Source organism: Salvelinus namaycush, chromosome 12, assembly GCF_016432855.1.
Source record: "Salvelinus namaycush isolate Seneca chromosome 12, SaNama_1.0, whole genome shotgun sequence".
NCBI lineage: Eukaryota > Metazoa > Chordata > Actinopteri > Salmoniformes > Salmonidae > Salvelinus > Salvelinus namaycush.
Window position 1 is genome coordinate 22157615 of NC_052318.1, and position 14166 is coordinate 22171780.

The window sequence follows — 14166 nt, forward strand, 5'->3', positions numbered from 1 at the left end:
ATATATATATAGTATGTGTTATAATGCATTGTCTGTGTGAATTTGAAGGTAAATAACCTTCCATAGTCTGTCCACTGAGCATTAGCATGCTCTCCTCCAGATCTGTCTGATTGGGGCTCAGACTGCTCCTAATTAAAGGCAGGTGAATCTCAGCTCCATTACTATTCCTGTAGCATCGTGTGGGCCCCACCACGCTCTGTCATGGATTGTGATCTCTGCCGTGGCTAAAACGTTAGAAAAGAGCACATCTTACAGCGGGAGACACTGATAACTTCATGCAGACAAATAAAGACTGTCACTTTTATAGATTTTTACCCTCCTGCCTTCTCCCTCTCTTTCTCTATATATCTATTTTTTTCTGTCTTTCTTATCCCTGCCCTCCCCATCCACAGTATCCCCCCCCCCCCCACCAGAAAGCGTCATACGCCGGGCGTCGCATCACTCCAAACAGCCACTGCGTCCAAATGTGAATAACATTTAAGGCGCGTCTCTCCAACGAAAATACATGCCAGAAGAAATTGACATTGTCTCTTGACAGGGGCGATGGGTTGCCCGAGCATGACAGTACATAACGAGAAATGCAATTTATTCCCTGGCACGGTGCCGCTCGGACAGCCAGATAATGAAACGCGTAGGTCATTGGCGATGACTTAAACCTTTAGCAGTGGAGTGAAATGCATTAAATATTGAGAACATTACACGCCTGGCAGCGCGGCGCATCTGTACCGGGGAGCGAATGATGTATGGGCGGCTGCTAGTCAGACACAGGAAAGCAATTAGTCACCGAGTGTTGGAGAGAGCCTCCGCATATCATAATATTACTGATTATTGACATCTGAATAACCATTACACGAGTATCCCCAGGGTGGCAAGGGTACAGTGCTCTAACTTGACCCACAAAAAGGAAGAAATTGAGTGGACTGGAACAAGTGTTTTTAAGAAATATGTTAGAATTTTGTCCCCGATAGCTCAGTGTGATTGCGAACCTATTCTAGCCTTTGTCACGTAATTTTCATCTTCTCATTGAATTAAACACACTTGTACTTCTATAGCTTTCTTTCTGTATGAACTCAGACAAAAATAGCAATTTGAAACTGTAACAAAGCTATGAGTCCAATTTGGGTGTTCCCTTTTATTTATTTCCTGTCTCTGTCTTAGTTATTACATGAAGGACTGCGACTGAACCAAACATGATCAAATATTGTAGGAGAAATATCTTTGGAATTATGTTCAATTGTCTGTGTTGTCCCCCGTGTTCAGCAGGGGACCATCCATATGAGTGCGAGTTCTGTGGGAGCTGCTTCCGTGACGAGAACACTCTGAAGGGCCACAAGCGCATCCACACCGGGGAAAAGCCCTATGAATGTAACGGCTGTGGGAAGAGGTTCAGCCTCAAGCACCAGCTGGAGACTCACTACCGCGTCCACACAGGTATGCATTGTTAGAATCACAATGGATGGGAAAATCAGTGAAGAGGCGACTCCGGGATGCTGGCCTTCTAGGCAGAGTTGCAAAGAAAAAGCCAAATCTCAGACTGGCCAATAAAAAGAAAATATTAAGATTTGCAAAAGAACACAGACACTGGACAGAGGAAATCTGCCTAGAAGGCCAGCATCCCGGAGTCGCCTTTTCACTGTTGACGTTGAGACTGGTGTTTTGTGGGTACTGTTTAATGAAGCTGCCAGTTGAGGACTTGTGTGGCGACTGTTTCTCAAACTAGACACTCAAATGTACTTGTCCTCTTGCTCAGTTGTGCACCGGGGCCTCCCACACCTCTTTCTATTCTGGTTAGAGCCTGTTTGCGCTGTTCTTTAAGGGAGTAGTACACAGCGTTGTATGAGATCTTCAGTTTCTTGGCAATTTCTCACATGGAATAGCCTTCATTTCTCAGAACAAGAATAGACTGACGAGTTTCAGAAGAAAGTTCTTTGTTTCTGGTCATTTTGAGCCTGTAATCAAACCCACAAATGCTGATGCTCCAGATACTCAACTAGTCTAAAGAAGGCCAGTTATATTGCTTCTTTAGTTAGAAAAACAGTTTTCAGCTGTGCTAACATATTCCAAAAGGGCTTTCTAATGATCAATTAGCCTTTTAAAATGATAAACTTGGATTATCTAACACAACGTGCCATTGGAAAACAGGAGTGATCGTTGCTGATAATGAGCCTTCTGTACACCTATGTAGATATTCCATAAAAAATCTGCCGTTTCCAGCTACAATAGTCATTTACAACATTAACAATGTCTACACTGTATTTCTGATCAATTTGATGTTATTTTAAATGGACAAAAAATTAGCTTTTCTTTCAAAAACAAGGACATTTCTAAGTGACCCCAAACTTTTGAACGGGAGTGTATGTCAACTCCGTTAAACTGGGAAAATGTTAACTCTGGTACGCTGACAGATTGTCAGTGCTATAGCACGGATACAAATGGCAGAACTGTTACACTGGGAAAATATCAGCTCTGTTACACTGGGAAAATTGTACAAGCTTTCATGGCTTGTTCAAGAGAGTTAAAGGGTTAGTGTACAATGCTAATAGTTTCTACCAGTACAGTTCCCTCTGGAGACTAGTTAACTCACTGGAGATCCAGCTCGTCTCCATAACAGATTGAATTCAGTGTTGTAACGCAGAAGGAGGGGAAGTGTATGACAAGTGTTCAATAGTTTTATACTGGACGTTAAGATTGTCTGGGAGCAATGTGCGCACTTGATTTGCTCATTTTACAAAGCATACTGTACACAGACTGTTTTTATGAATGATTCCAAGGGCCAGTAAATACAGGCTTGCGGAGGAGCCACCATATTGATCCCAGGCCTTTACAGCTCCATAAATGTGTCAACCAGGTGTCAGTCGGCCGCTGGCAATTGTCACTCTCATGATGGCTGAATTTACGTCCCCAGATATGAGGATGAGAGGCATGTGCTGTGAATCAGGGTGTTATGAAGGGGACACACCACCTAGTATCCCAGGTCTGCTGTTGAGCCAAGGTTTACCTGCTTCAACCCCCCCACCAACACTCCCCTGTCTCCCATTCAATAAGCCAGCTGTCAAATAAATGCCCCCCCCCGCGCCCCTTTTGTGGTGCTGGGGCCAGGGGCCTTAATTCGCGGTGAGCTAAAGCGCACTGGAGATAACAAGACCAAGTGACAAGCTCACAGTCAAAGGCCACTGCGCACAAAAGGGGGCCGCTTGATAAATCATCGACATTGGCAACCTTCCCCCCTCCCCGAGTCCCACCTGTCAATGGCGGATCAATACTGGTTCCCATTTGCAGTTCATTATTGCCCAGTTATCTGAGCCAACCCTGTTTAAAGTGTGGTTATTGTATACACTGCTGGCACGTGGGGCCTCGTCAGTCGACGCGGCCCGTAATTATCTTCTTGGCATGGCTATTTGCGTAAACACAACCCTGACCCCCTTCCCTCAAGTCAAGTTTGGCACTTCTAAAAAAATAAAAATAGATGCAGGGACACATCAGAGAGAAGCCTCTCTGTAACGTGGTGTGAGCGTCGGTATCATTCACGGCCCCAATCACATCCAACACCTCATTTCAAATGCCATTGGTAAAGGTCGGCATTTACATGTCTAATTTGCGCCTGTCGGATTGAGTGCCGGGGATTATTCCTAGCCATCCCTCTAATCATTTGCACGTTTAGGGAGGGCGCTGGTCCGGAATATCACATGCACTGGAATGTAGCTGCTTTGGAACAGTCGAGAATCAAATGTAATAAAATTGAAGTTGTGATTTGATGTTCCAAAATGGCATAGGTCCTATTGGTGATTTGATATTAGACATCAAATGTGGCACATGTACATCAGTGTAACTGGATAGGTGGGGTTTGGTTTGTAAAGCACATTTTAGGGGTGGTTCATATAGTGCACAGCTGCGCTATATGAAATACCATTATCCATTATCACATGCACCTTTCAATTTAGCCATGGGTGTTTTATAGACATTATGGTCATTGCTAATTGAGACCACTAGATATTGCGTTCTTTCTGCTAGCATTGACACGAAAAAGTGAGGAAGCTCTAGAAGAAAGTTGCTACTGTAATCTGCTACAGGTGGTTACACCTTGACAACCTTGTAAATGTAGGAACAACTGACTGTATGGGTCATATAGAGTTCCATTCCTCAGCCTGATGTTGTTGTTGTTGACATGTCCGTTGTTGTTGTTGTCACCCCCTCCAGGTGAGAAGCCGTTTGAGTGCAAGCTGTGCCACCAGCGATCCAGGGACTACTCGGCCATGATAAAACACCTGCGCACCCACAACGGTGCCTCGCCGTACCAATGCACCATCTGCCTGGAGTACTGCCCCAGCCTCTCAGCCATGCAGAAGCACATGAAGGGCCACAGGCCCGAAGACATCCCCCCGGACTGGAGGATAGAGAAGACCTACCTGTACCTCTGCTACGTCTGATGCCACCAGACAACAGCCGGGGGGAAGGAGGGCGGGCAGAGGAAGTGGGGAAGGGAGCGAGAGGAGGAGGAGTAGGAGGAAAACGAGGCCTGTGGCGAAGAAGTCAAGCGAGGAAATCCATGAGACGGAAGCACAGGCGATTTTCTAATGCAAAGAGAGTGAATGACAGAGGGGCACACTGAGGAAAAGGGCTGGGCTAGGCAGAGTGCAGTTCTGACCAGAGGACATTACCCCTTCAAAGTCACATGTCGTTCAGTACATCCATAAACGTTTTGTTTCAAGTTGTTTTCAAATTGCCTAATGCAAAACCTGTGGGTGTACCCTCATCGATGGACCCGCATCAATGGAGTTTGTTGTCCTTAAGTCTACCCACAGACTCGAAAGATGTCACCCAAGCCACACCTGAAACTGAACTGAAATGATTCTCAAAGGCTATATGAACCCACACATCCCCATCATTTAGACCACTGGCCATCCCTAAATGTAGTTTTGACACCCTCACCTTTTCTGGTAAGGGATTGTATCCTACTGTAACTTGGTGGGTCAATCCTCTCATTACCTGATACTACAGATCCCTTGCTGATTTGATTGGATTACACTAGACACCAAGTCATGTCCTGCTTGAGGAACATGTCACAGTTGACCCCTACTACCCATCCCATTGTTTACCAGAGTGCTCCAAAATGGTGTCTTCAGACCTGGTGGCACAGAGCACTTACAGTGGTGTCATTCAGATAGCCCTCGAGAATCAGAGCCTAAAGGCTGGCTCATGTGTCACATGTCAGCCAGACCTATGGCAAAATAGCACCATGTATTGTACTGCATCAACATAAGCAAAGTTGAATTGGATTGGGGCACAACACCCCTGTACCCACGCAGAGGGTTATCTTTTGTTCAGCAAGGGAGATGAACAGAGGATGATATTCCCATATCGAAAATGTCCTCTTCCCGGTGAGCTTCCAGGGTTCTGTTGGATAAGGGCTGAAAACGGCTGAGGCCACTAGTCGGGTTTCGCCGGAGCCTCTCGGGAGTCGAACCATGACTGTCACTTTTTTATTCTCCTTATCTTTGTCTCCGCATCAGTTTATCATAGCTTCATTGCACAGGTAAAGACATGTTACGACAGCAGTCTCTGTTTGATGTTTCTTATATCAGATATATTTTTAAGGGGTAGCTCGCTGCGAAGCCGCTGCTCTGTTTTCTCTTAAACCATGAGTCTCTATACAGCATTAACTGGAGATGTCTCATTTCTTTCCGCTATAGATACTGGACTGATATAAATGTAAGCAGATCATCATCAATTACACTAAATTGCAGTACGCTGTCTGACTCATAACATGAACTATTTTCTCACATTAATAATCTCATATTCTCTATATGCCATGGTGATGGAGACCAAAATGACAAAGGCTGCTGTGGATTGAGGTCAGGAGCTATGACATGGAGGGGTAGCACCAGTAAAACCTCCAAGGGGTGGTTGTAATGCCTTCATGATGCGACTATAAGGAGATATGGCACTTGTTATAACAGATCGTATGTACTGTTATGAGGAGTATAACCATGAATGTGATACCAGGTGGAAAATAGTTTCATAAAATTGTAACAGTGCTATATCAATAAAATATGTTGTCATAACATAACCTGTTATGACAAGCATTATATCTGTTCATATGGCAGCATAATGAAGGCATTATGAGCATCACTGTCAGTTCAATGTTAACGGGATAATCACACTCAACTATTAGCAGGGGGGGGGGGAGGAGGGGACTAAACTGATTGGAGGAGACATGGCCTGGGGGGCGGACGGTAAAAAGACACAATAAATCAACTCTTAATATATGGTTTTGTTTCTTCGCTTTGTCTTTTTCCTATTATATCTCGATTTATCTCAGCACATTATACTTGAATTACCTCGTTTTTTGTGACCTCGTGCTTGTTTTTAGTTCCCTTGTGTTTTTTTGTTTAATTTTGTACATGTTCTTACTTTTTGTGAGCGTGTGTCCGAAAGCCGCACTATTGCGCGAGGGAGATGTGATAAAGCAATGTGTACGTGGAAATGAGTGCCACGGTGAAAATAGATTTTTATTGTTGTGTATTTTTGTGCATTATTGTTACCAAACTTGGTATTTTTTTATTAACCCTGCTTGTTGAAGAGCTGGTGGGTTTGGTCATTCTTATAAAAGCTACCTCTAAGTTGTTTTGTTTTCATTTTTGTAAAAGCACGTTATTTTGTGTGTTTGTGTTTTGTATCATTGCAACTTCATCTCATGCTTTCAAGTGTTGACTTATTGTCTTTTTCATATGTGTAAGTGACATTTATATAAAGGGTAAGATTGATGGGGAAATATAAAACAAGAGTTTATTCTTATCTTACAGTCCCCCCCTGACAGTAACCTTAAGAACAGAGAATAGATGTTGAAGCCTTAAGTATGGGGTAAGAGGGATGTACGCAGTAGAAGAAGTAATAGTACTTTTAAGAGTTAAAAAAAAAAGCGTTAAACTTGAAAATATGTGAATAGAATTGTAGTTTTGTAATGTGAAAAAAAAGGTTCACCAATGTTGAACCACCAAGAACAGGTCATATATGCAGCGATGCAGTGTGCGTTGGACAATTGGGACTGCAAGTGTTAATCAAAGAAAAAAGGAAGGTTAGAAAAAAAGAGATAATCTTGGTCGACAAGTTCTCTCGAAATGAGTGTATTCCTGAACAAGAGCCAACAGAGGCAGTTTGATATATAAAAATTGTAATATTTTTGTATTCAGTGTCAGTCCCTTTCCATTTGTCGAGGGTTTCAGCAGGGCATATATTTGTATATATATTTTTTTTTTTATTACCTAGTTTTTTCTCTGGTTTTGAATCTTTTGCCTTGCTCCTCTTTGGTAATGTTAAATGTGTGAATATGTTGTGGTAAGTGTTGCTTTCTGGATGTCAATGCATTGTAGGTGAAGGACTAAATCTATCGGCCATAAACGTGCGTGTGGAAAAAAATTAATCATTTAAATTGGATGGCAGGGATGCTGCCATCGGTCAATTAGTACACGTCATTCACAAATTTCAATCAACTTTTATTGCCAACATTTTGTTTTTGTACTTGAAGTGATAAAAAAAAGATGCAATGGCATGAACGTGGTCGTATTGGCCCATGATTGTCTTGCCATTGTATTATCGAACACTGTGAGCCGAGGGATTTCCCTCGTCCAATATTCATCCACTATAATAACTTCAGTCACCAAATCAGAGTGCCAGGCCAGAGAGCCTGAAACAATCTCATCAAACTTCAATAACTAGAGAGATTCAGTCTCCTATCATTGTTCTCTGAATGTTTTGTACTTTTTTTGTGTGTGTGTGCATAAATGAAAGTGTATCTGTGGGAGCGCGTGCGTGTATTAGTGAAAAATGCACTAATTAGATCAGACACAAAATAAAAACAATGCTCTGTGCCACTTTTCTCTCAACATGTTGAAAAAAAAATACATTGGCGTTGATATAGTTCTTCCCTCAATGTTACTCTGTTTCTGTAATATCGTTGTGCCTAAAATGGAAATTGTTCAACAAAAATGTCCAGTTATATCTGCTTTGTTTCTGTACTTTCAGAAGAGAATTAATGGTGTCTCCAGCACTCTAGGGATGTCATGATGATTTGAGATAACTGATTTCTGATTTAGAATAAAAAAGGAGTTGTTCTGGAGGGCTGCATTAGCCTAAAATTGGTAGTGGGTAAACCACCTTTGATGTTTTTGTTTGTAATTGACACCCAAAAGCAATGTAACTTGTTTACGCACAAAAAGCAAGGAAGAAAAAGTGTCCCAAAAATACAGACTATGGAGCTTGAGAGTATAAGACATAAAGATGATAACATTCACGGGCCATGAAAATTGTATGCATTTTGCTTTTTCAATCTGTTCTTAAGGACTGTTGCCTGTTCATTTTGGAAATAAGTCTTAAGTATGTTTTTTGGTTAATAATATTTTGCTGTCAGCAACAGGTTTACTGAGCAGTTAATGTCCTTCCAACCTCCACTTTGGCAGCTTGTCAAACCCATAGCGTTGCCCCAGCTTAACATTAACACTTGTTTGTTATAAAGTACTTGTTCTTAAGATAAGAAAAAAAATCAAAGACGAGCCTTACAAAATCATGGCATCCCTGGAGTAGGCACTCTGTGTTTCAGTGTGGTGTTCTAGAACGAGTAGCCATTTCATGCAGTGTTGCCATGCATGTGCCATTTGAGGTCCAGACTAAACTGTTTGAGTATCAAAGCACCAAGACATTGTCTTTTTATATTAGCACTGAGGACCAATTGCCCTGTCGGACCAAGCATTACAAAGCTTTTCTCTCTCTTTCTCTCTTTCTGGCTTGTCTGTCATTTTGTTTCATTCTTCCTTGTTGTGACAGCACAAGTGCCAGTCGAGTTGCTCTGTATTAAGAAAATAGTGTTTTTATTATTATTTGAATTCTTATCGTTTTCGTCTACCTCAGCACCTGATCTTAGCCTAATCTTAGAAGGTGCCCAATTATTATAATTTAATTTCTCCTTTTTTTGTAATTTGAATAAAAATGATTTAATTTGCATTAGAACTTTGCAAAGGTCCTTTGTCTTTTCCAGCGATTAGCTGTGTGTCTGTGGCCCTGCTTCACATGTTAGTTGTGCCACGGATCCCAGCATCTGTCTGTTGATTTAGTTTTTTTTCTTTCCGTGTAGGATCAGACACATCTCTTTGTAAAATTTCAGTGTTTCTATGATGGAGTGTGAAAAAAATAAAAAATAAATAAGAGATTTAAATGCTGCAGGTTTTATTATCCATGTTGTCACTAAGTACATTTTGTGCCTTCGATAGTGAAAGATAATATTTTTTACATCCTACTAACAGTAGATTGTTTTGTAGTGAACATTTTTTTTGTATTTTTATTTATGAGTCTCAGAAAAATAACGATGTTCAGTTGTATACCTTCAATCTGCAGTTAGAAAATCAATAAAAAATGGACTCAAGTTTGTCTGCCTGTTTTCTAATGTGGTGCTTCCCTTCTCTTTCTGGGTGACCCATTCCTCATATACTCTGTGGACTCTTCATGTGATAAAATGCTGGGTTCGTTGTCTGAGTCAGGCACAGGACACAGGTTTGAGAAAAACACAAAAGTCTTTACTCAAAATATTATACAAAACCGGAATATCTCCAACAAGGAAACATAACGTATAGAGAAAACCCTCCAACACACGAAGTCGTGACACTTCAGATGCCAACCCACAGTTCGATACTGTATAGATACTAAAAATGAATTACAGGTTTACACAATGTTGGAGAGCCATTCTGCTGTTCTTGTTATGCAGAACTGTGTCCTTCAAAAGCAGCTCTGTAAACATGGGTAACAACCATGAAGTCACTGGGAGGACCGTTGCTGCAGCTGACAAATGAAGATGCATAGACCGCCCCCCATGAGATTCTCCCCAGCTTCCCCTCTTCTCACATCTGTAGGCAACAGCTTTTCTCATTCAACACTTTTCTCTCTTCCACCAGTCCCACTTCTCTGTGCACAAAAAATATATGTCTTGATCCTCAACCCTCTGTCATCCCTTTTTGTCAATTTCTTTAAAAGCACCGGAGGAATTGGAATTATGGTGATTTTAATAAGTCAGTTGGGGTACAGAGGGAGTATTATATTCCACTATACTAGTGATGGGGTAAAGATGTAGTACTCACTGCTCAGTTCTTAAATGCATTTAGTCACCTAATGCCAGAAAAGCCTTGCCAAGCAGAAGGTATTAAATCAAGTCAAATAAATGTAGTAATATGCCGCCACTGCCACTTCTTTTACTAGTGTCTCTTTATTCCCTGTGGCTGCTTTCCACTACGGGACCTCATTTGGGTATAGTGTAAGTGGGCCGTTAAGTGTAGCACAGAATATATGATCCACTACAGGAGGCTGATGCGAAGCCATGTTATATTGCATATGAAGAGGTAATTTGTGTTGTTGACCACAGCAGCACCCCCTGCTGTTGAGCTGTAGCGAAAAGCCTCTTGAGTAAGAACATGACATGGCCAGTGTTGTGGCTGGAATTATTACATCTACCAGACAGTAGAGCCATGGGTATGTGTTCTGCATGTAGAATGACCAGATAGGTATTTTCTGACAGAGACAGTAGTCTGTTGACATAGAACCAAATGGAAGTGCTAATGGTTAGCATTGTGTCAGTGCTTGCCTAGCAACCATGTCCTACATTCCTCTCTCATTATGTAGGTAATAAATGCTATCATTAGATATGCAGGGTGCACGCCATTATTGCTGCCACCCGGGTTGCTGTTAGGGGGGAAACGGGGCGAGACACTAATGGTTCAGTTTTTCCGTGCATCTAGGAAGCGATACAAACATGGCATTATACTAAACTGAGCTATCTGGTGGGCTTTAGTATTCTTCACTTTCTATCTTTCCCTCTATCTTTCTCTCACTCTCTCTTTCTAGTGCTCTCTATTTTCCTCTCCTCTATCCTTCTTCCTTCCCCCACCCCACCCCCTCTCTCTGGCTCTGTCTGTCTCTCTTTCTCGCTCTCTGTGTTATTTGGAACCATTTTGCTTTGGAAGGTTGTGCTAACTAGATGGACAACATTACACCTCAGCAACACGCCAGACTGACAAGCAACTCATCTAGACACTCTCCAAACACTCCTGGAATCACAGCACAGGCTTAGATGTCCTTCTTTTCCAGATCACCACCATCATATTCACGTCAACATTATTATTTCAAAGTCCTGTGCTCATTAGACAAAGTATTATAGCAACCTGAATAATTGGGCTCATCATTGTTTCTCCCAGAGATGAGAGCCCTTCTTTCAATCTGGAACATCTAAGATCGGCTTCCTTATAGCTGACCTAACCAGGTTAATCAAGCCAGGAGACCCTGCCATCTGTTTCGGCGCAAACAAGAGACCAGAGGTTCTCCTTCGGCTCCCTATTATAGCAGACAGCCCTCTCCCTTCCCAGCTGTCTTTGGGCAGCATATGCAGACCCTGACCTCTCCCCTCAGAAGGATTAGCTAATGAGCTACTTTTCTTTAGCTATTCACTCCATCACCACCGGCCTCTGCATATCAAACCCAATGTGGCTAGTCGTAGTGGAGAGTTAGGCTGTCTTGGACTATCTTGATTGTTTTAAGGGTCTTTGGTGATTTAGGGAAAGGAGGACACTAGAGGACACATCCCCTGATGATGAGTTCAGTTTGAACCCAATTCTGTTTTAGAAACGAAGCAAAGTGGGGATTTTTGGCCTTGGTTGATTGGACTCATGTGACCCTTGTGGGCGATGTGAGTGGAAGGGGCAGGGTCCAGTGAATGGCCTGCTGCAGCCTGGAGGGGGGGGGGGGGGGCTGCAGGGCTTTGTGTGTGTGGGAGCCAGGGGGTCCCATCTTTATGTGCTCTTTGACCCAGATATGATCTAATGGATAGAGAGGGTTCAGACAGTGGGCCTGTTGAATGGAGGGGGACCGGTTTTGTCCAAATCCCTGGGATTGTTTTCTCAGCTAAGCCTGGCCTGTAGGCGTTAACCTCCCCCTACCCCAGGCATTGATCCAGCCTCGAAGAGGAGAAAGCCAAACAACATGGCCGCCCCTACTAATTTACTGTAATACAGCAAGCAACCCGAGCAACACGTAACTGAACTATTCTGTGTGTTTCATGTTGTTGCTGTTATGGTAGACTTAGTTTTGTATGATTTTTGTAGTCACTGAACTTTTGTGGTTTGTGAATATGTTGGATGGGGATAATTATTTAAAAGGTTTACTGAGGTTACTGATTAAGGTTACTGATTGAACAAACTGTTCTGTGCACTGAGGCTTCAATCTTGATAATTTAATCCGTTGGTGAATAGTAATTGTAGTTTAAGGCGTCATCTCTGGAATTGTAATTTGTTGTTTATTTAAAGTAGATGTTCTTCAAGGAGTTTATAAAATAGAGGTCCATAGCTTCATTGCAATTTGGAGATGTGTCTTATGAACTTACCTGTTGGTGTAGAAATGACTGTAGAAATGACTGTTTAAGCTCAGTGTGTATTCCTGCAACTCCATAAGTGTAGTACTGGTTAATGCTGGTAATGGAACCCTCTAGTGGTAGTCTAGTGTACTACAGTATACTACTTCACCAAAGATGGTAGGCTACAGTCCGATGTAGGGATGCAAAAATTCCGGTAGCTTTATCAAAATTCCCAGGTATGTCAGGGGGGAATAATCAGGAAATCCCTAATCCTCCAAAGAAGATTTGAGTAAAACCTGGGAATTTGGGAACGTTCCGGAATGTTGCAGCCCTAGTCAGATGTCTACCCTCTCTGGTTGTACTTTATTATTATTTAAAAAAATAGACAAACTATTGAAAGCCTGGGGTCATGCTTATTTATGGCAATACTCATTGATAACATTTCCTGTGTTGTTTTTATTACCATTTTGGAATGTTTACTGTAATTAGTTTTAGAACACCATTTATACATACCAGACATTTTCAGAGATTTTCTAATCCAAGCGTCACACTGATAAAGCATTTATTATAGCTGAAAATCAGCTAAAACTCAGGGGGAATGAAACAGCCAGGCATAGTGCTGAACTAAAAGGGCTAGAGTCAGTCGTCCACACAGACTCAGGAACTGCTGCAGCCTGGATACTTGTTGAATATATTGGGATCGATGCTCCCATTTACTGTGGAACGGTTTTAGGCTTTAATTATGTTGGGTGTCAATGGCATTTATCCTATCTGAGTACTCCCACTGAGTACATTTTCCAGTGAGGCCAAAATCTTTACGTTTAGTACATTAGTGTCAGTCCGCTTGCTAGGGTTCCAAGTAGCACAGTTGTCTAAGGCACTGCATCACAGTGCTAGAGGCGTCACTACAGACCCGGGTTTGATCCCGGGCTGTATCACAACCGGCATTGATCGGGAGTCCCATAAGACCGCGTACAATTGGCCCAGCATCGTCCGGGTTAGGGGAGGGTTTGGACGGGGTAGGCCGTCATTGTAAATAAAAATGTATTCTTAACTGACTTGCCTTGTTAAATAAAAAATAAATAAAAATAGGCCATCCCTGAGAGGAATTAATAATACCCATACCTTCTCTGTACTGGAGCATGAGGCTGGATAGTGCTGGGCAGAGCACTACTGTGCCACCCTGTGGTTAGTGTGGTGTATTGAAGTCTCTTGTATGACTTAAACCCTAACCCGGCAATTTAATAATAATACAAATAATTATAATATAAAGTGGAAAATTGCTTTATTTTCACCTCCCATCATTTGAATGTGGACAGGGGCGGACTGGGACAAGAAATCTGCCCTAGCAGATTCCTTGAGGCCCCCACACCGGCCCATATTTTTTCCCAAGAGGCCCCCATTATTAGCCAGATAATGATAATTTGGTGAAAAAAATAAAAGTTTGACAGGCCCAGGAGGCAAAAAATGGACCAGCCTATCTGGCATTTTCCTGAATGTGGACATTGGCTGTATTTGTCACGGATTCCCCCGGTACTGCTGCTCTTTCCGTGTACCAATTCCGGAGGTCTACGTCACCGGCCTCTAGGCTTCACTGAACTGTCTCGTTACGCACACCTGATTCCAAATCCCCTAATTAGTAACTGTATATATGTGCCCTCTGTTCACCATTGTCTTGTCGGTTATTGTTACCATGTCCATTGGTCCTGTGAGTACTTACGTGTTTTGTGCAATTGTTATTACGGGTCTCGTCCCGTGTATTTATTAGAGGTTTAACCTCG

General features: G+C 42.4%; 1 protein-coding gene across 3 annotated transcripts in view; it reads left to right on the forward strand.

Moving 5' to 3' along the window:
- The window catches only part of LOC120056990 (zinc finger and BTB domain-containing protein 16-A), a 179730-nt gene extending 170315 nt beyond the window's left edge, over positions 1–9415 (forward strand). For 2 of the 3 annotated variants that reach the window (XM_039005319.1, XM_039005320.1), the window contains exons 6-7: positions 1261–1431; positions 4198–9415. In XM_039005319.1, coding sequence (XP_038861247.1) covers positions 1261–1431; positions 4198–4427 — 401 coding nt within the window. In that variant the 3' untranslated portion in view covers positions 4428–9415. The remainder of the gene's footprint in view (positions 1–1260; positions 1432–4197) is intronic. The other variant, XM_039005321.1, reaches the window with a different exon arrangement.
- The last annotated feature ends 4751 nt before the right edge of the window (positions 9416–14166 follow it).